Here is a 24,291-nt window from a genome sequence, read left to right as displayed (position 1 = left end):
AATGGAGAAGCAACTCCCGGGCGAGCAGGTTGAATTGGCATATGTAGGGTTTCAAAAATCGGTGAATCAGATCAGTCCATTTTTATCATTCTAAATCAAAATATTCACGCTGAAATTCTCCCGATATTCTACCGTTACAGGCAGAGTGAAAGGTTTTTTGAACCAATTCCGACTGATTCCAATCTGATCTATATTGGAATCGACCACCCGATTCCTGCTTGGTGGGTAACAGTGAAGGGTGTACCCAGTAGGCTAGAGGGCTAATGTAAGGATATAAGAATGCCAGGGCAGGGGAGCTGGAGATGTGAAACCCAATAACCTTAACAACTATTGCATATTTTAAAAGCCCAATAACCTTAACAACTCAAGGTGTGGGGAGAAGAAATTTCTTGGAACAAACGTTGTGCCACTGATTTGTGTTTGTGTTTACTCAACAGAGTTTGGGGGAAAAAAATCTACATGAGGTTGTTGATCAAGTGGGTTCATCGGCAACTCTCTTGAAGGTAGGAGACTAAAATCTTCTCCTTTCTTCTTCCTTGAAGGATAATTAATGTTGTTGTATTTAGTGAAGAACCTTTTTTTTTTTTAATCACAAACAAAACAAACTCATCTGTGTGTTCTGTTTGGGTTCTTACAGGGAGAAGCTATGGAAAGCAGCAGCGAAGACATAATTGTATCCATTCGTGTAGCAGTCTTGCTTGACAAATTATCCTCAGAAGCATTAATAGATTTTGGATTGGTATGGTGTGCGAAAAGTGAGCTATGTGCACTCTCAGATCTTTTTGGGAAAATTAAAAAATTATTCAAGTTTGCAGAGAAAGCTCAAGCAAGGAATATCTTGGTGAAAGACTGCCTTAGGAATCTCAGAGAAGTTGCTTACCGAGCTGAGGACATATTGGATGAGTTCATCTATGAAGCTTGTAAGGAAAAAGATGAAAGATATGGAAGTGGAAAGGTACGTTTGCACTTCCCCTCTAACTTAAAAGCAGATGGTCTTTTACGGAAGCAAGAAATCGTGCCTCTTATAAATGATGAACTCATAAAGAAACTGGAGGAGATTGAGAAGAAACTTGAAGACCTCTATCTCAGAGAGTCATCAGGAAATCAGAAATCACATGGTGGTGGTGTAATTGATGAAATATTAGATACTAGGCCAAAGAGTGGTTCTCTAGTTGATGAACCTCTTACTTTGGGGAGGAAGGATGATGCAGAAGCAATAAAAAATAAGTTGTTGTCATCAAATCCAAATGAAAACCAAAAACAGGTTTCTGTTATTGCCATTGTTGGATTAGGGGGTTTAGGCAAGACAACTCTAGCCCAGCTTGTCTAAAGTGATCCTGATGTAAAGAAACATTCAGAAAGTAGCAATTGGGTTTGCGTATCTACTGATTTTAATGCTGTGAGATTGATCTCTGCAGTTCTAGAGTCGTTGAATCGGAAAAATCCTAACTTGAGTAACCTAGAATCACTTCAATGTGAGTTGAGAGAAGAATTAAGGGGGAAGCGAGTTTTAATCATCTTGGATGATGTTTGGACAGAAAAGAACAAGGATTGGGAACCTCTGAGAGTTACATTCGTGGCGGCAGGGGAAGGAAGTAGAATAATAGTAACAACTCGAAGTAGAAGAGTTTCATCAATGATGCACCCCATGTATACCCTTGATCTACAAATTTTATCTGATGAAGAGTGTTGGTCAATAATGGAAAGGCACATATCTTTAAATTATGGTTCTATTGCTCCCAGCCTGGGAGATGTGGGTAGGAAGATTGTGAGGAAGTGAAAAGGATTGCCCTTGGCAGCAAGTACGGTTGCAGGCCTTTTAAACTCCTCTAGTTCAGATTTAAACCATTGGCAAGAAGTCTTGAATAGTTCCATGTGGGACTTGGAAGAGAGCGATTTGCCGGCTGCACTAAGTCTAAGCTATTATTTTCTTTCCACACAATTGAAGCAGTGTTTTGCTTATTGCTCTGTATTTCCTAAAGATCATAAATTCAAGAAGCAACGTCTCATTCAGCTGTGGATCGCAGAAGGTTTTATTAGAAGGAACACTACAAGAATGAAAGAAAAAGCAGGTGACCAATATTTTGATGATTTGCTGCATAGGTCTTTCTTTCAGCACTACTATGGATCTAAGTATACCTTTGTAATGCATGACCTTGTACATGATTTAGCACAAGCAGTTTCAGGAGAGTTGTATGGTAGATTTGAGTGCGGTATGAAATCGAGCTGTAACTTCAAAGAGACCCGTTATTCGTCCATGAATTGTGTAAATTCCATAAACAGGGACAAAAATCATGATCAGAAGAGGTTGTCCACATTGATAAATCTAGGTGGTTATTTTATGTCCCACCGCAATTGCCTTATTGATTCTTTTGGAAGACTGAGATACTTACGTGTCTTAGATTTGTATAAATCAAATATTAAGATGCTTCCGGATGATATTGGCGATTTCAAATGCCTACACTATATTAACCTCTCATTTGCTCGTGACATAGAACGATTACCGGTGTTATTGTGCGATCTTTTCAATCTACAGTCGTTGATACTCCGTTATTCCGGAATACATGAGTTACCTAGAGGTATGAAGTATCTACGCAATCTCCAGCATCTAGACGTTTATGGGTGCATATACTTACTTTCCATGCCACAAGGAATTGGGAGATTAAGTAATCTCAAGACATTGTCAGAGTTTACTGTCTCAAAAGAAGATGATGGTCGTGGGATAAGAGAGCTGAAGGAGCTGAGGCAGCTTGAGGGTGCACTTTCAATCTGCTCACTACAGAATGTGATTCATCCTCTAGATGCTCGGGAAGCTGATTTGATGAGTAATCCAAAAGTTGATGGGTTAACAGTTAGGTGGGATTACAGTATTAGTGGTAATAAAGAAGTTGAGGTTTTAGAAAGTTTACAACCTCACACTGATCAGCTGAGGAGTTTACGTATCTTCGAATACAGTGGGTTAACATTTCCAAGATGGTTGATGATCGATTTGCCAAGTTACAACAAGCTAGTCTCTCTGACACTCTTCAACTGCTGCGAATGCCAAGTCCTCACTCCGATTGGGAAGCTACCCCAATTGGAATCTCTACGCTTAGTAAACATGATGAAGTAGGAAGAGTGGTCATCTAGCAGCTGTAGAGGGGAAGAAAGTAGTGATGAATTCCCTAGCCTCCAATATGTAACCATTTCAGACTGTCCAGAACTAAGGATACTACCACAGCCGCTTCTGTCAAGTCCGAGACTATGTAGAATGAGTTTCTATAGGTGTCCAAAGCTCAAGAAGTTGCCTCATGCAGGAGGACTAAGCAGACTCACCGCACTCAAAAATCTTCGTCTTGGGGATGAAATGGAAGGGTTGATGCAATTTCTGGATGAGACAGAGACTCTACCTCCAAATCTTAATCGCTTTTATATCCATGATTGTAAATCACTACCCAAGGGGTTGAGAAACCTGTCCTCACTGAAACGTTTGGAAGTTAGTCACGCTTTTAAAGCCCTCTACAGCCGGGAGGAGCTCCCCGCAAATGCCATCGTTATTAAAAGAAGTTGGTATCCTTTTAAGGTAATATTTTTTACCTAGCTACCCAGCTGCAAATTTTTTTTTGAAAACTAATAAATTAAAGTTAATGGAAGTGAAAACTGTTTGTCCATACATCCTGGGCCTCCATTTAAAATTGTAGGAATGGAGATTAGAGTTTAGAAGAGTCCCTTAACTTGGGAGAGTCATCAAATGCTCATGGCTGTTTTGTTCTAACCTGCATTTTTTTTATGTTTTTATCAATAGGTGCGCTGGGAAGTGGGCTTGCCGGTGGACTTGGTAGTGGGCTTGCCGATGAGCTTTTGTGAAGATTTTATTGAGATTTTGCATCCAATGACGTAAGACCTCTCTCTCTCTCTCTCTCTCTCTCTATCTCTGCCCTTTGAACTTTGAAGTGATCTTGGCAATTTCTAGTTTTCGAACTTAGAAGGTTGACTGGAAAATGCATTCAATTGTTGAATACATTCATTTGGTTTTTATCTCAATCTTTTGAGGTCTGTTATGTTTGTACTAACCCTTTAATGGTGGAGCCTTTTGAGACACACAAACATAAAATTCAGAGTACGTGCAAGTAAGCACACGAGATACTATATATATACTACAAGAAAACAAGGCTTTACCACCGCCAAAGGTAAAAAAAAAATCTGATGCTAAATGTGCCGCAGCTTTTGATACATAGTGGTATTAGCTATCACTCTTGTATGCAACCTTAAGTGACAGTAATAATTTTTTTTTGGGTTTGGTAAACAAGCGGCAGTAATTTTTTTTTGGTAAGCTGTGCGGCAGTCATTTTACTATTTCTAAAACGAATACTTTAGTCATTTTATTTATCACCACAAAATGCATTTATTTTATTATTAAACTCAAAAAGTAAGAACTTTTCACGAAGGTCTATTTACTGCCACTAAATATAATTATTGACAAAAACCCCACTGCCTACCACCACTACCACATCTGCCCTGCTCCCTCCCCCACCTCCGGTAATTGGAAGAGAATAAAATTATGGAAGAGTAAGATTCTTTCTTTTACGGGCCGTCTTGAACTCATTAGATTGGTTATGGAGAATTCATTCATCTTTTGGCCTAGTAATTTTGAGCTTCCTGGCTCCATCATTTTTAAGATTGAATTACTAATGCTCTCTTTCCCTTGGAAATCACTAATGAAAATCCTAATTTCCTTCATCTTATTAGTTGGGCCAAAGTTCGCCTTTTGAAAAATGAAAGTGCATTGGGACTCCGTAGAGTAAAGAATCCAACATTGCAAGCATCATACAACTTATTTGGAAAATAGTGTTTAGACAGAAAAACATTTGGCCTGACTAGGTATACTTTAGATACTTGCAGTCAAGTTCTATTTGGACTGCCACTAGCCTAATTGAGGCATCTTGGGCTCTAAGAAAATTCTGAAGTATAGACACCTTGTTAGTGATATCATTTGTTCAAGCATTGATGATGGATGTGCTACTCATTTGTGGCTTAATAATTGGCATCTTAATAGTATCCTCATTTCCGGATATGAGGATGGAATAAGATATGATGCTGGATTTGATAGGATAGCCAAGGTCTCCTCTATTATCTGGGATGGTATATGGATCCAGGGCCTAGTGTTTCCAAAAGCTTGATTGAGATGTGGTCTAATCTCTATTCTGCAATGTTGAGGCCAAGGGGGAATGGTGATTTTTAGTTCTATGGCTTCCAAATTCTTCTAAGAAATTTACCTTTGCCTTTACTTAGAATTTGATTAAATAAAAAACCCAGAATTTTCCTCGCTTAAGAATATCTTGTTCAATTCAAATATTCCTAGATATAATTTTACTGTTTAGCGAGCTTTAACTCCATCTCTCCTTACCCAGGAGCTTCTTCTCAACAGAAGCCTTTCGATCCCTAATTATTGTCTATGTTAGAACTCTCAAGAAAATGTAAACCATCTTTTTTTTCATTTCTTGTCCTTTTTCTAGATCTGTTTCGAAAAGGGGTCCTTAGTAAGGGTTGGTCTCATGAAAAAACAATTCTTCCCTTGCAAAGAGAATGGTGGTAGATTCTCAAATCTTCAGTGGTAAGTGTAAGGAATGCAAGGCGTGGAGATGAATCCGTGACTCCCTTTGGTCCCCTCTATGGGTTCTCATCTTCTCTCTCAGTTGGGGGGAGAGGTGAATTCGTTGGTATTATTTGAAGTCGCTACCTATATCAAGGTATAAGACCTGCAAATGTCTTTCCATCTTGGGAAGGAGAAATGTTTCTAATAGATAAGGCAAAAGTTTTCTCTAGATTTCTAAGTAAGTTCACAGTTACAAACTGAAAAGCGGTAAGAGTGTGAGACACCCAGCAACTGCCCAATTGAGCGATCTTAATATAAACATTAATATTGAAGAGAAACAGAGAAAGTTGGTTTTGCAAGCTCACCTTAATCGTGAGTGTTGTCTTTACACTTATAATTGAATTGGTACATGGTAAAATTAACCGAGTAATACTGTGAGAGTCTTCAGCAATTGTGAGAGTCCTCAGGGTGGAAAACAGGGGATCGATTGAGGTTGTTATCAAACCTTATCACTTGGTTCATGGTTTGTTAATCTTATCATTTGTATCACTTGGTTTGTTATTAATTATGCTATGGCATACATAGCTTTCACCAAAAAATAAGAATGATGCACACATAGCTGTAATCCACAATCGTCCTCCATGCAATGGGCTCCACAGCTTCACCGAATGCATTGAATGACATAAGCTATGCTCTTGTAGTGTTTGCTCTCTTCTCAAACCAAGAGCCTAAAGCAATTCTAACCACATGAAATAAAAAATTTAGATATGTTCCCATCACTTTTGCCGGCCCATGTGAACAATTTGTGGCCAGTACATGCTGGTTTCTGGTTAAGAAATTTTCAATTATTTCATTGTTTAAGCTCTGATTTAGTATGTTTTATATTTTAGTTTTATGGGGTGATATTTATATGAAAATTATTTGGTTTTTGATTTTCGTACTATATTTCAGTGACATAGAAATCAAATAGAGTAGAAATTCTGAAATAACTCTGAAGCTGTTTCAATTGTAAAATTAAAATTAATTTCACTCTTGCTTTATGATGGGCACAAGGTTAATTTGATGGAAACTCTACCAAAATTTTTTTTTGTTTTTGATGGGAAACAATATTTTCATGTTAAAAATAAAATACCACATTTCTTCTCTTGATGGTCTCAGCATAATCATACCCCTACCCCACCAGCCGTACTGCCATCGTTGTCACTGCTACAACCACCATTGCCACTGTCGCTTGGCCTCCACCTCTGCCTCCACCTCCGCCCCCACCCCTATCACCGCTACCACCACCATCTTCTCCCGAAGAAATATAGAGAAGCTATTATCAGAAATTGTATTACCAAATGAATTCTTTAGTCTTAAAATTATTTTAGATCATGGTTTGAGGTATCAGTATTGTATCGTCCGCTATGGATGATACGTAACGGTTTTACAATTGACCGATCTTGATACTATGTCGATATCGTATCGGTGTCACGATAAGGACAAAAAGTAAAAAGTCAAAAAACTTGTTTTTTTAAAAGAAATAAGGGGCAAATTTGTCTGATGCAGCCGATCCATGCAGATATTGTATCAGTATCGTATTGTTTTGCAAGTAACAAAGTTCATGGTTCTAAGTATCGGTATCTTATCACCCGTATCGGTCGATACGTATCGGATTTACGTGTAGCCGATACCATATCTGTGACACGATACGGACAAGGGGTAAAATGGTAAGAAAAATCATTTTTTAAAGGAGATTCAAGGATAGTTTTATCTGATATAGTCATTCCGTTCCGATACCATATTAATATCATATCTGTTTTGTAAGTGATCGATACCCGATCCGATACCATACACTAGAACCGTGATGGAGTTACCCGATCCGATATTATGCACTAAAACATCTTAGATTGCAATTTCAATTTTTACCAAAAAATATTGCAATTTCAATTTATTGATTACAAATTTTTTGTGGCCAATTTCATAAAATCAATTCAAAATTGAAATAGACATCGTACAAATCTGGCGTAAGCTGGACCACTTTTATTTATGTCGTAACAACAACTTTATTGGCAGGTGGCTTTATTGTGGATTGTTCTCCTCTCAGGTTCCCTGCTCGGTCAGGTGCGCAGGTTCCTCTCAGAGGAGGAGCGAAAATGACAACCTCACCCCTGCCAAAACACACTGCCCGGGTGGGGTGAGGTCGTCATTTTTGCCCCTCCTATGAGAGGAACCTACGCACTGATCGGACAGGGAACATGAGAGGAGAAAAATTCCTTTATTGCTGGCATCTTCTGCGAAGGAGATAGGAAAATTCCCTTTTGGGTTCATATAAATCAAACACTTGATTGTGACTCTTTTCCTCTTGTCGTATGGTAATTATAAATAATATGAAAATACATAAATACCCCCAATGGTTTTTTAATTTTTAATCGGTACCCCCAAGTGTTATTTTTTTTCTAATGGCATAAATTTGTAATGAGATTCAATAAAAAAAATAATAATAATAATTGAAACCACCTTGATCACAAACAGCTTTTCCCATATCTTAATAGGCCAAATCTTTTGAGAAATCAAGAGGTGTGGAGAAGAAATTTCTTGGAACAGAGGTTGTGGCCTTTCTCAGTTAAAGTCCAAACCAAATGGATTTTAGTTTACAATAGAGTGTGGGGGAAAAGAAGTCTACGTAGCATATTGGTTTATGTGAATCTTTCTTCTATTCTCTCTTGAAGGTAGGAGACTAAAATCTCTCTTGCCTCTTCTCCTTTCTTCATCCTTTTTGTTTTTTTAAATCACAAACAAAACAAACTCATCTCTGTGTTAATTCTGTTCAGTTTCTTGCAGGGCGAAGGTATGGAAACAAGTAGGGATGACATATTTGTAACCCATCATGTAGCAGTCTTGCTTGACAAATTATCCTCACAGGCATTAATAGATTTTGGATTGGTATGGTGTGCGAAAAGTGAGCTACGTGCACTCTCAGATCTTTTTGGGAAAATTCAAAAATTGCTCAGGTTTGCAGAGAAAGCTCAAGCAAGGAATATCTTGGTGAAAGACTGCCTCCGGAATCTCAGAGAAGTTGCTTACCGAGCTGAGGACATATTGGATGAGTTCATCTATGAAGCTTGTAAGGAAAAAGATGAAAGATATGGAAGTGGAAAGGTACGTTTGCACTTCCCCTCTAACTTAAAAGCAGATGGTCTTTTACGGAAGCAAGAAATCGTGCCTCTTATAAATGATGAACTCATAAAGAAACTGGAGGAGATTGAGAAGAAACTTGAAGACCTCTATCTCAGAGAGTCATCAGGAAATCAGAAATCACATGGTGGTGGTGTGATTGATGAAATATTAGATACTAGGCCAAAGAGTGGTTCTCTAGTTGATGAACCTCTTACTTTGGGGAGGAAGGGAGATGTAGTAGCAATAAAAAATAAGTTGTTGTCAAATCCAAAGAAAAACCAAAAACAGGTTTCTGTTATTGCCATTGTTGGATTGGGGGGCATAGGCAAGACAACTCTAGCCCAGCTTGCTTATAATGATCCTGATGTAAAGAAACATTTTGAAAGAAGCGCTTGGGTTTGTGTGTCTACTAATTTTAGTGCTGTGAGATTGATCTCTGCAATTCTAGAGTCCTTGACTGGGGAAAATCCTAACTTGAGCTACCTAGAACCACTTCAACATAAGTTGAGAGATCAATTAAAGGGGAAACGAGTTTTAATCATCTTAGATGATGTTTGGACTGAAAAGGAAAGCGATTGGATATCTCTGAGAGTTGCATTCTCGGCAGCAGGGGAAGGAAGTAGAATAATAGTAACAACTCGAAGTAGAAGAGTTTCATCAATGATGCACCCCATGTATATCCTTGATCTAAAAATTTTAACTGATGAAGAGTGTTGGTCAATAATGGAAAGGCACATATCTTTAAATTATTGCTCTATTGCTCCCAGCCTGGAAGAAGTGGGTAGGAAGATTGCGAGGAAGTGCAAAGGATTGCCCTTGGCAGCAAGTACGCTTGCAGGCCTTTTAAGCTCTAGTTCAGATTTAAACCATTGGGAAGAAGTCTTGAATAGTTCCATGTGGGACTTAGAAGAGAGCGATTTGCCGGCTGCACTAAGTCTAAGCTATTATTTTCTTCCCATACATTTGAAGCAGTGTTTTGCTTATTGCTCTGTTTTTCCTAAAGATTATATATTCAAGAAGCAACATCTCATTCAACTGTGGATCGCAGAAGGTTTTATTAGAAGGAACACTACAAGAATGAAAGACAAAGCAGGTGGCCAATATTTTGATGATTTGCTGCAGAGGTCTTTCTTTCAGCGAAAATCTTATGTGGATGGATTTGTAATGCATGACCTTGTACATGATTTAGCACAAGCAGTTTCAGGAGAGTTGTATGGTAGATTTGAATACGGGATGAAATCGAGCCGTAACTTCAAAGAGACCCGTTATTCGTCCATGAGTTGTGTAAATTCCATAAACAGGGACAAAAATCATGATCAGAAGAGGTTGTCCACATTGATAAATGTAGATGGTTATTCTTGTTCCCACCGCAATTGCCTTACTGATACTTTTGGAAGACTGAGATACTTACGTGTCTTAGATTTGTATGCTTCTAAAATTACGATGCTTCCAGACGATATTGGTGATTTGAAATGCCTACACTATATTAACCTCTCATTTGCTCGTGACATAGAACGATTACCGGAGTCATTGTGCGATCTTTTCAATCTACAGTCGCTGATACTCCGTTATTCCGGAATACGTGAGTTACCTAGAGGTATGAAGTATCTACGCAATCTCCAGCATCTAGATGTTTATGGGTGCATATACTTACTTTCCATGCCACAAGGAATTGGGAGATTAAGTAGTCTCAAGACTTTGTCAGAGTTTACTGTCTCAAAAGATGATAACGGTCGTGGGATAAGAGAGCTGAAGGAGCTGAGGCAGCTTGAGGGTGCACTTTCAGTCTGCTCACTACAGAATGTGATTCATCCTCTGGATGCTCGGGAAGCTGATTTGATGAGTAAGCCAAAAGTTGATGAGTTAACTTTTAGATGGGATTACAGTATTAGTGGTGATAAAGAAGTAGAGGTTTTAGAAAGTTTACAACCTCACACTGATCAGCTGAGGAGTTTACGTATCTTCGAATACAGTGGGTTAACATTTCCAAGATGGTTGATGATCGATTTGCCAAGCTACAACAAGCTAGTCTCTCTGACACTCTTCTACTGCTGCAAATGCCAAGTCCTCCCTCCGATTGGAAAGCTACCCCTATTGGAATCTCTATGCTTGGTAAAAATGATGAAGTTGGAAGAGTGGTCATCTAGCAGCTGTAGAGGGGAAGAAAGTAGTGATGAATTCCCTAGCCTCCGATATGTAACCATTTCAGACTGTCCAGAACTGAGGATACTACCACAGCCGTTTCTGTCAAGTTCGAGACTATGTAGATTGAGTTTCTATAGGTGTCCAAAGCTCAGGATGTTGCCTCATGGAGGAGGACTAAGCAGACTCACCTCACTCAAAAATCTTCGTTTTGGGGATGAGATGGAAGGGTTGATGGAATTTCTGAATGAGACAGAGACAGAGAGTCTACCTCCAAATCTTAATCGCCTTTATATCCAGGATTGTAAATCGCTCCCCAAGAGATTGAGAAACCTGTCTTCATTGGAACATCTGGAAGTTAGTCACGCTTTTAAAGCCCACTACAGCCCGGAGGAGCTCCCCACAAATGTCATCGTTACTAAAAGAAGTTGCTATCCTTTTAAGGTAACACTTTTTACCTAGCTACCCAGCTGCAAATTTTTTTTAGAAAACTAATAAATTAAAGTCAATGGAAGTGAAAACTGTTTGCCCATACATCATGGGCCTCTATTGAAAAGGGCTAAAAGGTCGCAGCGCTGCCATTATAAAACAATGATGGCAGTGTTCCATCAATCTCAGTCATTGATTTTCTGACATAAAATTTGAGCCGTTCAATTTTTTAAAGCACAAACAAAATGGTGACCTATTCTTTACCCACATCGCCGATAAATAGATTCATCTTTTTTTCCAAACACGATCCCCCAAAATCCTTGCCCTTCCAATTTTACCCACATCGCCGGTAAATAGATTCATCTTTTTTTTCAAACACGATCCCCCAAATTCCTTGCCCTTCCACTTTTTCATCAATCTCAAAACCTTAATGGCATTTCACTCCAGCCGAGAATGAGACAGAACTCTAATATTGAAGATCCCCCAAATCCCTTACCCTTCCTCTTCTTCACCAATCTGAAAACCTTAATGGCATTTTACTCCAGCCAAAAGTGAAATTGAACCCAATATTGAGGATAGAAAGAGAGGTAGTGCCTTCAAAACGTGAAATGGAAATCTAACCGGATCCACTCGGCGCCAGCCGATACCCATCGTAAAGCAGAGGAAAGCCATCGTCGCCGGCGTCCCATTCTTTCAACTGTCTTCTTTTTCTTCGACCACCGCCCCACCCTCTGCAGCTTGTTTTCCATTTTCTATTTTTCAATTAATATTCAATCCCCTTTTTGAAGGATGGTATGTCTTTTTGCACCAACTTAAGGAATTGCAATGAATTTCCAAATCCCAATCCCAAGTCATTCTACTTTAAGGCTAGGCAAATTAGGAAGGAAACCAAAGGGATTCAGATCTTCCGAACTCGGGTTTGTTCTTTACATTAATTCTCAGGTCTTCAATGGCAACACTGACCCTGTTTGTGAAGGTGTGCAGAGGCTAAAAGACTACAAATCGATGGTGTTCCTTTCTCACCTTCTGCGAAGTAGGAGCAGAGTTGTAGGGGATGGGGCAGCACTGGAGGGAATAATAGCACAAACAATGGTGGGATTGATTAAATAAAAAACAATCTGCGGAGGATTTTTTCCGCTGCGGAAGCTGGGATGGGGCGGTGGTCAAAAGAAGAAGTGGGACGATTGAAAGAAGAAGAAAAAAAGGACAAAACCACAAACCGTGAGAATAGGTATACAGTTTTTTTAGTGTCATGTGTTGACCCATATCGGCTATGTGGGTAAAGAGAAGGTCACCATTTTGTTTGTGCTTTAAAAAATTGAACGGCTCAGATTTTATGTCAGAAAATCAATGACTGAGATTGATGGAGCACTGCCATCATTGTTTTATAGCGCTGCTACTGCTCGCCCATTGAAAATTGTAGGAATGGATATTAGAGTTTAGAAGCGTCCCTTAACTTGGGAGAGTCATCAAATGCTCATGGGTGTTTTGTTCTAATCTGCTTTTTTTTTTTTCCTTTAATTAATAGGTGCGCTTGGAAGTGGGCTTGTCGGTGGGCTTGGCAGTGGGCTTGCGTGAAGATTTTGATGAGATTTTGCATCCAATGACGTAAGACCTCTCTCTCTCTCTCTCTCTCTCTCTCTCTGCCCTTTGAACTTTGAAGTGATCTTGGTAATTTCTAGTTTCAGAACTTAGAAGGCTGACTGGAAAATGCATTCAATTGTTGAACACATTCATCTGGTTTTTATCTCAATCTTTTGAGGTCTGTTATGTTTATAATAACCCTTTAATGGTGGAGCCTTCTCAGACATAGAAACATAAAATTCAGAGTAAGTGCAAGTAAGCACACGAGATACTATATATATACTACACGAAAACAGGGCTTTACCACAGCCAAATGTAAAAAAAAAAATCACCTCTATAGCCTTTATCGGTGTTTTTTTTTTTTTTGTTGGGTCAAAAATCTGATGCTAAATAAATGTGCCGTAGCTTTTGATATATAGTGGTATTAGCTATCACCCTTGTATGTAACTTTAAGTGGCAGTAATAATTTTTTTTGGGTTTGGTAAACAAGCGGCAATAATTTTTTTTTGGTAAACTGTGCGGCAACCATTTTACCGTTTCTAAAAAGAATACTTTAATAGTTTTATTTATCACCACAAAATGTATTTATTTTATTATTAAACTAAAAAAGAAAGAACTTTTCACGAAGGTCTATTTACTGCCACTAAATATAATTATTGACAAAACCCCACTGCCTACCTCCCCACCCCCCCACCCTCACACACTACTCCTTGCACGTCACCACACCACCACTACCACATCTGCCCTGCTCCCTCCCCCACCTCTGCTTCCACCCTACTCTTGCCCCCACCACCAGCTCCACGTCCACCTACCACCCCCTTCGGTAACTCCCCTCGTTGCTCCTTGTTATAACTCCCTGATAGTGTTTAGTTGCAGATAAGCTCTTTTTGAGGAAGAGCAACCTCCTAGAAGATGGGGTTTAAGAGGAGGAAGTTGAAACAGAGGAATTTTCTCAGAAGTAAAGTCTGCTTGCTCCCTCAGCGAGGATTTGTATTTATCATTCTTTCAGTACAATCTCTAACAACTTCCTTACAGGTGTCAAAACCCTATTGCTCCATTCCTAACAAACTATATCATTACTCATCCGTACTACAACCTTTATTCATCCCCACTAACAACCTTGTATGAGCTGTCCTATCTCTCAGATGCGATCATACCATCATACATAATCTGCCAAGTAGCATGGTTGGTTTCTTTGTCTAGCCTGGGACCAGGGGGCCTCATCCGCATTGGCATCTTGATGAGCAAGGCCACGTGTATCATTCCTTCCCCCATCAAGTAGGACCTTGTCCTCAAGGTCAAGAGTTGGGTAAAGGCGACATAATTCTGATAAGTCTTCCCAAGTGGCGTTAGATGGGGAAGTGCCTATCCATTGGATAAGTAGTTGATCACAAGTGCCAGCTCCTCGCCTGACGGTTCTGGATGCAAGAATTCAAGCTGGTTTGAGGACTGGATTAGAGTGTGAGGCCAGATTAGGAAGCGACTGAGGTTGGTTGGAGATATCACTACGACAGGTTTTCAATAGGGAGACATGGAAGACCGGGTGGATTCTGGAATCCTTTGGCAAGCCAAGCTTGTATGCAACTGGACCAATGCACTCAACAATCTAGAATGGGCCGTAGTAGCACTGTGCAAGTTTGTTAGAAGTGCAATTGGCAATCGATGACTGTCGGTAAGGCTGCAACTTGATGAAAACCCAGTCATTGGGCTCATATGCATGGTCAGAACGATGTTTGTCAGCATATTGTTTCATCCTGAGTTGTGCATGGTTTAGGTTGTCCTTTAACTTTCGCAAGAGTTGATCATTGCGGTGTAGGTCACGATCAACCAAATCGACTCTGTACCTACTGTTGACGTAGTCGGGGATGGTGGTGGGTTTACACCCGTAGAGGGCCTCGAAGGGTGTCATACCCGCGGCAGTGTGGTACGAGGTATTGTATCAATACTTGGCCCAATGGAGAAACTTGAACCACTGATTAGGCTGGTCTATAACAAAGCAGTGAAGATATTGTTCCAGACAACGATCAAGTACCTCCGTTTGGGGGTGATATGCTGTGCTCATCTTGAGTGTGGTACCTTGTTGGCGGAATAATTCTTGCCAAAATGAGCTAAAGAATATAGCATCCTGATCGCTGATAATGCTGCGGGGCATGCCATAAAGCTTAAGGATCGTCTAGGTGAAGATTTCAGCGACCTTTGGGGCTGTGAAATTCGGTGGCAGAGGTAAGAAATGGCCATATTTAGTGAGGCGATCAATGACAACCAGAACTGTCATTTTGCCTTGGGAGTTGGGCAAGCTGGTGATGAAATCGAGAGCAATATCTTCCCACACCCTGTTTGGTAACGGTATAGGCTAGAGCAGTTCCGCAGGTGAACAAGTTATGTATTTGGATTGTTGACAAACTAAACACTCTACAACCCAGCGATGATTCTCCTTGTGCATGTTGAGCCAGTAAAAACTTTGTTGTATGTGGGCTAATGTACGAGTGTAGCCCGAGTGACTGCCGATGGGGCTAGAATGAAATTCTTGGAAAACAACCTATTGTAGAGAAGACTGTGGTGGAATAACTAGACGATCATTGTAGAAAACCAGGCCATTGGTGATCCTGTCAGCTGGATATTTGGTTGGTTCTTCAGTGATGGACTGTAGAAGTTGTTGGGATGTTGTGTCTGTCCTTAATTCAGAATGAATCTGATCTACCAGTCGAAATTGAGGGGTTGAGATGTCAGAGAGGGCATTATAGCTAGGATCTGCACAACGAGATAAAGCATCTGCAGCTATATTATCTTTAGCTGGCTTGTAGACAATGCGGTAGTTAAAGCCCATGAGCTTCTACAGCCAATATTGCTGGTCAGGGGTTTGAATGGCTTGGGCCATCAAGTGCTGGAGACTGTGGTGATTAGTGCGGATGCAGAACTCGTGGTCAAGAAGGTAATGGCGCCACTTGCTAATTGCTTCGGTGATGGCGCACATTTTGCGAGCGTTGGTGGAGGAGGCTCACATGCGATTGGAGATTTTTTTGCTAAAGAATGCCAAGGGGTGGCCATGTTGAGATAATACTGCTCCCATGCCAGAACCAAAAGCATATGTGTCAATGGTGAATGGGGTAGAGAAGTCCGGTAATTGCAACACCGGTGTCTGGGTTAAGGCTTGTTGGAGTGATTTAAAGGCAATGAGGCCAGTGTTTGACGAAGAGAAGGCTTCCTTTTTAAGGAGGTCGGTTAGTGGAGCAGCAAGGGTGGCATAGCCCTTGACGAAATGATGGTAGTAGCCGGTTAAGTCCAGAAATCCCATGAGTTCGGTGAATGTAGTGGGTGGAGGCCAGTGGAGAATGGCATGGATTTTAGAGGGGTCAACCTGAATGTCGTGGACTGATATGATATGGCCAAGGTATTCAAGGGACTGTTGGCCGAATTGGTATTTGGATTCTTTAACAAAGAATCTGGAATTCTGAAGGATTTGAAGGACTTGTGTGAGGTGAGTAAGGTGTGACTCCCAGGATGGGCTGTAGACGAGGATATCGTCGAAAAAACACAAGGGCAATTTTTTGGAGAAATGGCTTGAAGGTGGCATTCATGGCAACTTGGAAGGTAGAGGGGGCATTGGACAAACAAAATGGAATTATGAGGAATTCATAGTGACTGTCGTGCGTACGGAAGGCTGTGGTAGGAACATTGTCCTTGTGAATTCGAATTTGGTGGAAACCAGACTGGAGATCCGGCTTGGAAAAGAAATGGGAGCCATGCAATTCATCAAACATCTCATCTACAACGGGGATAAAAAACTGATCCTTTATCGTGACGGTGTTGAGGACGCGATAGTTGACACAGAAGTGCCATGTTCCATCCTTTTTCTTGACGAGGAGAATAGGGGAGGAGAAGGGGCTGGTACTGGTTGGATGATACCATCCTTTAACATGGACGTGATCAGGAGCTCCATCTCGCGTTTTTGAAAATGGAGGTAGTGATAGGGGCGGACGTTAATAGGTGCAGAACCAAGAATGAGATGGATGCGATGGTCAATGTCATGTTGTGGGGGTAGGCCGTGTGGCTCGGAGAAGATGGGGCCCAATTTGGAGAGGAGTGCAACAATATCAGGGTGGTGCGTGGCATCAAGTGGTGAAGGGGGAGGCTGGAGGGCTACGAGATGATATAGGAAAGCAATGGAAGTGGTGGTTATGCCACATCGTAGCTGAGGGGGTTGGCACAGGTGGAGAGTTGAGTAAGGTCACCATAAAAGGTAATGGGTGTGGACTTCAAGGTGAAACTAAGGGAGAGCTTATTATAATCGAAGGTCACTAGACTCATTTGTTGGAGCCACTGGACGCCCAGTATCAGATCTGCCCCATGGAGTGGTAAGACAAACAGGTCCAACATGAAGGAATGATTGGAGATGGTGACTGGGATTTGAAGGCACTTACCCACACAAGTGAGGGAGTTGCCGTTGCCGATCGAAATAGAGAATGAGGGTTTAGGTTGGATTGGAAGCTGTAGGTGTTGGGCAACACACTCTTGGATGAAGTTGTGGGTGTTGCCACTATCGATGAGGACTTGGATCGGAAAGTTGTGCAAGAGACCAGTGATGTGAAGGGTTCATGGAGAGGATTGGCTGGTCAAGGCGTGGAAGGAGATCTTTGGGGGAGGGGTGTCGATGGGTTTTGGATCAATGGGTACGGAGTGAGGATCACCATCAGCGAGAGGGAGGTCATCGGTGGGGTCATTGGAGGTGAAGAGAAGGAACTGCCAAGGTTTGCAACGATGCCTGCAAGAGAATTTCTCATTGCAGTTATAGCATAACCCCTTATCTCGGCGAGCTTGCATTTCATCAGGGGAAAGGAGACGAATGGGGAGACGGGAAGGTGGTGCTTCAGATAGAGGAGAGGCAGGGGAAGGGAGAGTGGGTAGCAAGGGTACGGTGTATGAGGTTTTTGATGGGGATGGACTAATTAATAACAACGATCATCAAAAAATTTGTCCTCCTATAGCTTGGCTAAACCCAACGCCTGGCTCAAAGTTGTGGGGTGAAAAGCCTGAACCTCATGGTAGAGGTTGGGCTTGAGGCCGGAGATGAAGCAATTGAGGATGAAATGATATGGGAGACCCACTGTGCAGTTGGCTAGAGCCTCAAAGTTGGATTGGTAAGCCTCAACTGTCGAAGTTTGGGTGAGCTTGGAGAGGGGACCTTGGTGATCTACATAGGTTGAGGGTCCAAATCGGATGTGAAGAGAATCGACGAACGCTGCCCATAAACAAAGCTGGCGGTTCTTGTGAATCCACTGGAACAAAGCCAGAGCGGGGCCATCCATGTAGAAGGAGGCGATGGTGAGATGTTGTTCGCTGGGGATGTCATGGAAGTCGAAGAACTGGGAACCTTTAAAAGTCCATCCTAGTGGATCGGTGTCTTCAAACCGGGGAAAGTCGAGACGCAACTGTTGAACTTGGATAGGATTGGAACTGGTGAGGGGAGTGGAACTACAGGCGGGGCTACCATTGGTGGAGAGGAGGTCCATTTTGTTTTAAGGGCAGAGAGCAAGCTGACGATATTGTCGAAGCTCTGGGTGAGGGTGTTGATAGCAGAGGCTTGGGAGGACTAAGTCTCTTTGAGCTGAGAGATGGAGTCTTTGATCAAACGGAACCGTGTCCCTTCTGCCATGGAGGGAGAAGGAATGAAAGCACCAAATGATATTGTTTAGTTGCAGATAAGCTCTTTTCAAGAAGGAGTAACCTCCTAGAAGATGGGGTTTAAGAGGAGGAAGATGAAACAGAGGAATTCTCTCAGAAGTAAAGTCTGCTCGCTCCCTGAGCGAGGATTTGCATTTATCATTCTTTTAGTACAATCTCTAACAACTTCCTTACAGGTGTCAAAACCCTATTGCTCCATTCCTAACAAACTATATCATTACTCATCCCTACTACAACCTTTATTCATCCCCACTAATAACCTCGTATGTGTTGTCCTATCTCTCAGACGTGATCATACCATCATATATAATCTGCCAGGTAGCATGGTCGGTTTCTTTGTCTAGCCTGGGGCTTGGGGGCCTCATCCTCATTGTCGCCTTGATGAGCAAGGCCACGTCTATCACTCCCCTAATATCCCACCGCCTCCCCTGCCTTATGGTCCTGTGCCCCTCCATCTCCCTTCCCTTCTGCCTCTACTCTCCCCACCCCTGCAAATGCTCCCCACTCACTGTCCTCACCACCTTCCCCACCCTTTGTCCTATCTCCATATCTTTGCCCTGCCTCATGCTTCTTAACCTCATCCCCACCTCCTTCCTTTTATTGCACGGGGTGATTCATTGCCTATCCAAGAGAGCCAAAATGTGTGTGAGAGAGAGAGAGAGACCTAACATGGTCTCGACATTGCTTGATTTCTGAGGTCATACGTGGCTAGGTCCTCATTAATTGGATGAAACCTAAAACTAGGGAGAAGATAAAGAAGAGCGAGAAGAATAAGATGAAACACTTTCAGTGGCAATACAAAAATCGCTATTAGAAGTCATATTTTAAAAATAAACAAAAAGTATTCGTTGCAGCCGTATAAGCCACCATAAATCAGTTGAATTTTAATTTTAAAATAAATTATTAAAAGCGGTTTAGAATACTGCCACTTCATAGAGCCCTTTGGTGGTGGTAAATTAATGGCCATGGTCTAGATTCCATTATATTGGTCTCTATCTCACCCACAAGTTGCGACGGTAAGGTTTAGTCGGTCGATTCGACCGTTGATCAGACTGTTTATATGCAAGTTGACAGGCTCATTACGATACAAACTGCACGGGGCCACTGTAAGAACCCCAAGTTTGGAAACCCTATAGTGAAGGATTGACTTGTATCAACTTGATCCCAGGTGTATGAAAGTGTGGTGTAGTGCAAGTGTGACGAAGGTATGAGGTCAATATATAATATGCTCATATATATGCTTGTATATATTTATGTTGCATATACGGTTCAATATATATGTATATTTGCAATAGTATGGATATTTATGTTATTTATACTTTTCCCTTAAGATTTATACATAAATGTGATTATAGTCCAATGGTAAAGAGCTTGCTTTGCTTGTATAAAGTTTAAGGTTTGATTCCTTGCAAATCCACAATAAAAATATTTATTATTTTGTTATCACCATTTCAGTAGAATGGAATAGGAAGACAACTCAATTGTCATTTGATTGTTGATTTTTTTTATTTTGAATTTATATTCCAACTATGGAAGGAGGGAGATGATTACAAGGAGAATCTTGGATAATTGGCTTGATTAAAGTGCCAAATTGAGGAAATTTTTGAATGCAATATATGATTAAGCTCAACATGGTAAGATTTTTTTTTTAAAACCCAAATATTATCTGGGACCCGGGAAAGTCCCTAAAATTTAATTAATGAGCAGTGGAAGAATAAAGAATACATGGGGGGAGGGGGGAGATCCGCCTTACCCTAATCCGATAGGACTAACTCTCTCAAACCCTCAAACAATGACCACACTAACCCAAGGATCCATATATACAAAAAATCAACAGCCATAACACTTATTTCTATGAATCAATAGACCCACTCTGACCTCCCTAATAATACGACAAAGAGTCACCTGAAGCTCCTCTCTAGACTGAAACATAGAGTTCGAAGCAGTTTCACTGGCATAATATGCTAACCAACCTACCGCTCTATTACTCTCTCGATAAGAGAAAGAGATTAGAGGACGAAGGACCTCCTGAAACCAATACTAGCCGGACTAGATATTACAAGTCTTTCAGGTTACGAAACTAGCAGTTGTAGAAGAGTCATAATTAAAATGAAAATCTGAATAACCAAGCTCCGCACACAACCTCAAGCCATCCCTTAGAGCTCTTAACTCAGCCACTTTGTTAGTGCAATCACTATAAAAGCTAGAGAATGCTACTATCACACTCCCATCCCTGGCTCTAACGATTCCGCCACCTCCCCCCAAACCTGGATTTCTTTTGCAAGCACCATCCAAATTGAGCTTAACAGAGTTAAAAGACGGACACCAATAAATAGGAGTAGGGGATTCTCATTTAATTGCAGGGGGAACCAAATCAAATAAGCTAAGAATGAGATGTTCTCTTATGGGGGGGGGGGGGCTTGTTTAAACTTCACAGGGTAAGGTAGCTCACTTACCCAGGCCTTCACCTTCTCCACAATGGTAGCCGACGTATGGAGATTTTCTCCATGCCTTATATTATTCCTTTCACACCAAATTTCCCACAAAATGATAGAGGAAACCAAACCTGTAATATATTAACATAACCCTTTAATAGTTGCATGATTATGCCAAAATAAAATTCTGCTCCTTATATCTTGAGTGGGCACCAACTCCACATCAAATAACCTAGCAAAGAAAGCCCATACCTTCGCTGTCGTTCCACCTGTAATTAAACAATGGGAAGCCAAATCTCTTCTGGGGATCCCACAACAAACACATTTAGAAGCTAGATACCAATGGTCATTAACGAGTCATTTGTTGGAATTTTTCCATTAAGGATCTGCCAAGTGAAGAAAGCAATTTTTGGAGGCAAAGATAGATTCCAAATCCAGTGCACATAAGACACTGTCAGAGCATGCTTTCTAACTTCACTCCAAGCTGACTTTGACGAGAAAATACCATCACTGTTAGGTGTCCAAACCAATCTATCCAAGTTACCTGAAAGGCTAAAATTATCTTGAAGGATACTTTTGTGCACTTCTGGGAAATCAATTTGATCTAACACAGCCTAGTCCCACATCCCATCATTATTAGGACGTCCCTAATACAGATGGAGAGGTTCACTTGAAGCGCCCCATCAACAAAATCAATAAGAGGGCCCCTCCCAAGCCAGTTATCTAACTAGACCAGAAGTTGATATCACCAACAGCAATCAACGACCTTCTTTGTGGCATATATTTGTAGTGAGATTTAATCCCAAAAAAAAAAAAAAAAAAAAATTACTTACAGTGATATGACAAATTAACTCCCAATGTATTAAAGGTAATGGCTATTTAACACTGGAAAAAAAGAGAGGTTGCAACTTCCTTTGTGACCAGCTTGGTGACAACCTGTATTTCCTTTATCTTAATAGCCCAAGTCTTTTGTCAAATCAAGAGGTGTGGAGAAGAAATTTCTTGGAACAGACGTTGTGGCCTTTGTCATTCAAAGTTCAAACCAAATGGATTGGTGTTTACGACGGAGTATGGGGAAAAGAAATCTACGTAACATATTGGTTTACTTGAACCTTTCCTCTATTCTCTCTCTTTGAAGGTTGGAAAGTAAAATTGTTTACTTGTTAACTACTTTCCAAATGATTTCTTATTCTATACTCTATTATGTGTAATAGTTATCAAATAATTTTTATTTTTTTATAAAAAAGTTTTATATTAATGATTTTTTTAAATAGACCATAAATAAAATGAAAAATGATACCAAAAAACCCTTAGGTGGAGAACTTTTTTTTGTTCTTTTCCTTCACAAACAAAAAAAACTCATCTGTGTGTTTTGATCGGTTTCTTGCAAGGAGAAGGTATGGAAAGAAGTAGCGATGACCAATGATCGAAAACTCAATCGAAACCTGTCGTAACCATCGATTTGTCTTGGTTTTGACAGGTTTCGAGACAAAACCTACCTGGAATTTTAAAAATCTTATAATTCGACCGAGTTTGGCTGGTTTCGATCAGATTTCAGTCGAAACAATTGGTTTCGGTCGAATCCTGGTCGAACCCTATCTTCTTTAGGTTCTAAAATCACCTAACTCGACTGCAAACCTTCATTTGAATAAAAATTTACAAAATAAATACCCTGCAGAGTTAACTCTGGCTTCCACCACTGTGGTTTATCCAATAATCAAGCATTGCAGAAAGTATACTTAGGATTGGGGAATTGGGCAATTTGGATTGGAATCGGCTAACACTTATTCCAATTTCCACCAATCCTAATTGTTATTAACTAAATTGGAATCAGATAGTCCAAATTGGATCCGAATTATTGGTCGATTCATAGTCATTTTATTTTTCTAATTCATCTTGAATCAAATCGATCCATTGGTCGATTCCTGATTCTTGAACCGATTCAATTCTCACCATTCAAGCAGAAATTTGACTTCCTAGCTATGCATCTTAGTTTAGAAGTTTGAACTTAAAAATGTGGGTGAAAGGTCGGGCTCAGACCTCGACTTTAGAAGCTCACGTAAGTGTATATGTCTGCAGATCTTTAGGGTACACATTAAAAGGATGATGATAGACAATGTTTACATTCTTAAAAGGAAAAGGAGGGGCATCTTAATGTTTGGATTCAATGTATTATTCAGGGTTCAAGTACTTTATAATTATGTGAACTAATTATAATACCACTTTAGTGTCTATATCGTATCAGCGCTTATGTTAGTAAACTTAGGTCAGTAACTACAAGTACCATTTTTCAGTGATTTTTTGATGAATGTAATTAACAGATTGTGTTTAAAATGTGAAAAATAGGCAACCTGCAAAAAAAAATTAAAAGACCTACAAAACCTTGTTTTAGGGTCGAAACCTTGGTTTTCCCATTAATAGGAAAAAATCCGTAGTTTCAACCGAAATCTACCAAAGCTTTGAACCGGAGTTTTAAACCTTGGAATACCAAAGATGTATTGCAAATATGTTGGAAATAAAATTAGAAAAAATTTTTATGACTCTGATTCATCCTACTGTCCGTGTCTGATTACTGATTAATCAATGATGCATCACGATAAGATATTCTCAATTATTTCAGGATCGGTGGCTTTATTGAACCATTGGCAATTGCCAAATTTATGTTTTTTTCAATAAAGTGAATAGTGGTATCACATCACCATTATAAGATTAGAAAAGCTGAGAAGACTTAGGGTCCACTTGATAACCTTTTCAAAAACTGTTTCTGGTGTTTTTTCATTCTAAGAAATGCAAAAACATCTTAAAAACTGTTTGATAAATCTGTTCCGTTTTTTGTGTTTTTTGAATCATAAATTGAAATTTACGGGTCATGGAACACACTTGACGGAACATGTATTTGAAAAAAATTGTTTGGGTTTTCTCCATATTATACTTGTGATATAGTCTTGAATTTTCTCCAAACAAAGTTCTTGAAAAAATCTGTAACATGATGCTTAATGCACTTTAATTAGATGTCAATATCTCCAACCCTATAATCAGTGTTCCACAGCTACTCCATCCATATTAGCGATTAGTCTATTTTTTTCTTTTATATATCATTAATGTATTCCTCTTGGGGAAAAATTCTGGTAGTTGTACTAGCTCAGTATTAATTCTTGTCATGATGTAAATAGTAGCAGTAATTTTTATTGAATTTAAAACTATACCTAATCACAACATTTATGAAATCAAAGTGCAGTGTACCATTGCTATCAAAGGATACACTAAAAAGGATGTTAACCATCT

The 24,291-nt window shown here is 40.2% G+C and overlaps 3 protein-coding genes across 3 annotated transcripts in view; all 3 read left to right on the top strand.

Moving 5' to 3' along the window:
• The first annotated feature begins 1,873 nt into the window (after window positions 1-1,873).
• Window positions 1,874-3,112, top strand: LOC122645045 (putative disease resistance RPP13-like protein 1). Its single transcript, XM_043838397.1, has one exon. It carries the CDS (start codon window positions 1,874-1,876, stop codon window positions 3,110-3,112), a length of 1,239 nt encoding a protein of 412 aa, XP_043694332.1.
• Window positions 3,113-3,250: 138 nt separating this feature from the next.
• LOC122645044 (disease resistance protein RGA2-like) lies at window positions 3,251-12,917 on the top strand. The gene is made up of 4 exons (XM_043838396.1): window positions 3,251-3,562; window positions 8,399-11,320; window positions 12,248-12,397; window positions 12,834-12,917. The coding sequence occupies exons 1-4, from the start codon at window positions 3,251-3,253 to the stop codon at window positions 12,915-12,917; spliced, it is 3,468 nt and encodes a 1,155-aa protein (XP_043694331.1).
• Window positions 12,918-16,271: 3,354 nt separating this feature from the next.
• LOC122645043 (disease resistance protein RGA2-like) overlaps window positions 16,272-24,291 on the top strand; it is a 34,126-nt gene continuing 26,106 nt past the window's right edge. Inside the window, exons 1-2 of the mRNA XM_043838395.1 lie at window positions 16,272-16,367; window positions 17,384-17,637. Coding sequence (XP_043694330.1) covers window positions 16,272-16,367; window positions 17,384-17,637 — 350 coding nt within the window. The remainder of the gene's footprint in view (window positions 16,368-17,383; window positions 17,638-24,291) is intronic.

The sequence above is a fragment of the Telopea speciosissima genome, chromosome 11, assembly GCF_018873765.1.
Source record: "Telopea speciosissima isolate NSW1024214 ecotype Mountain lineage chromosome 11, Tspe_v1, whole genome shotgun sequence".
In the NCBI taxonomy this organism is placed as follows: domain Eukaryota; kingdom Viridiplantae; phylum Streptophyta; class Magnoliopsida; order Proteales; family Proteaceae; genus Telopea; species Telopea speciosissima.
Note: the sequence above shows the minus strand (reverse complement) of the source record. Positions and strands in the feature narration are given on the sequence as shown.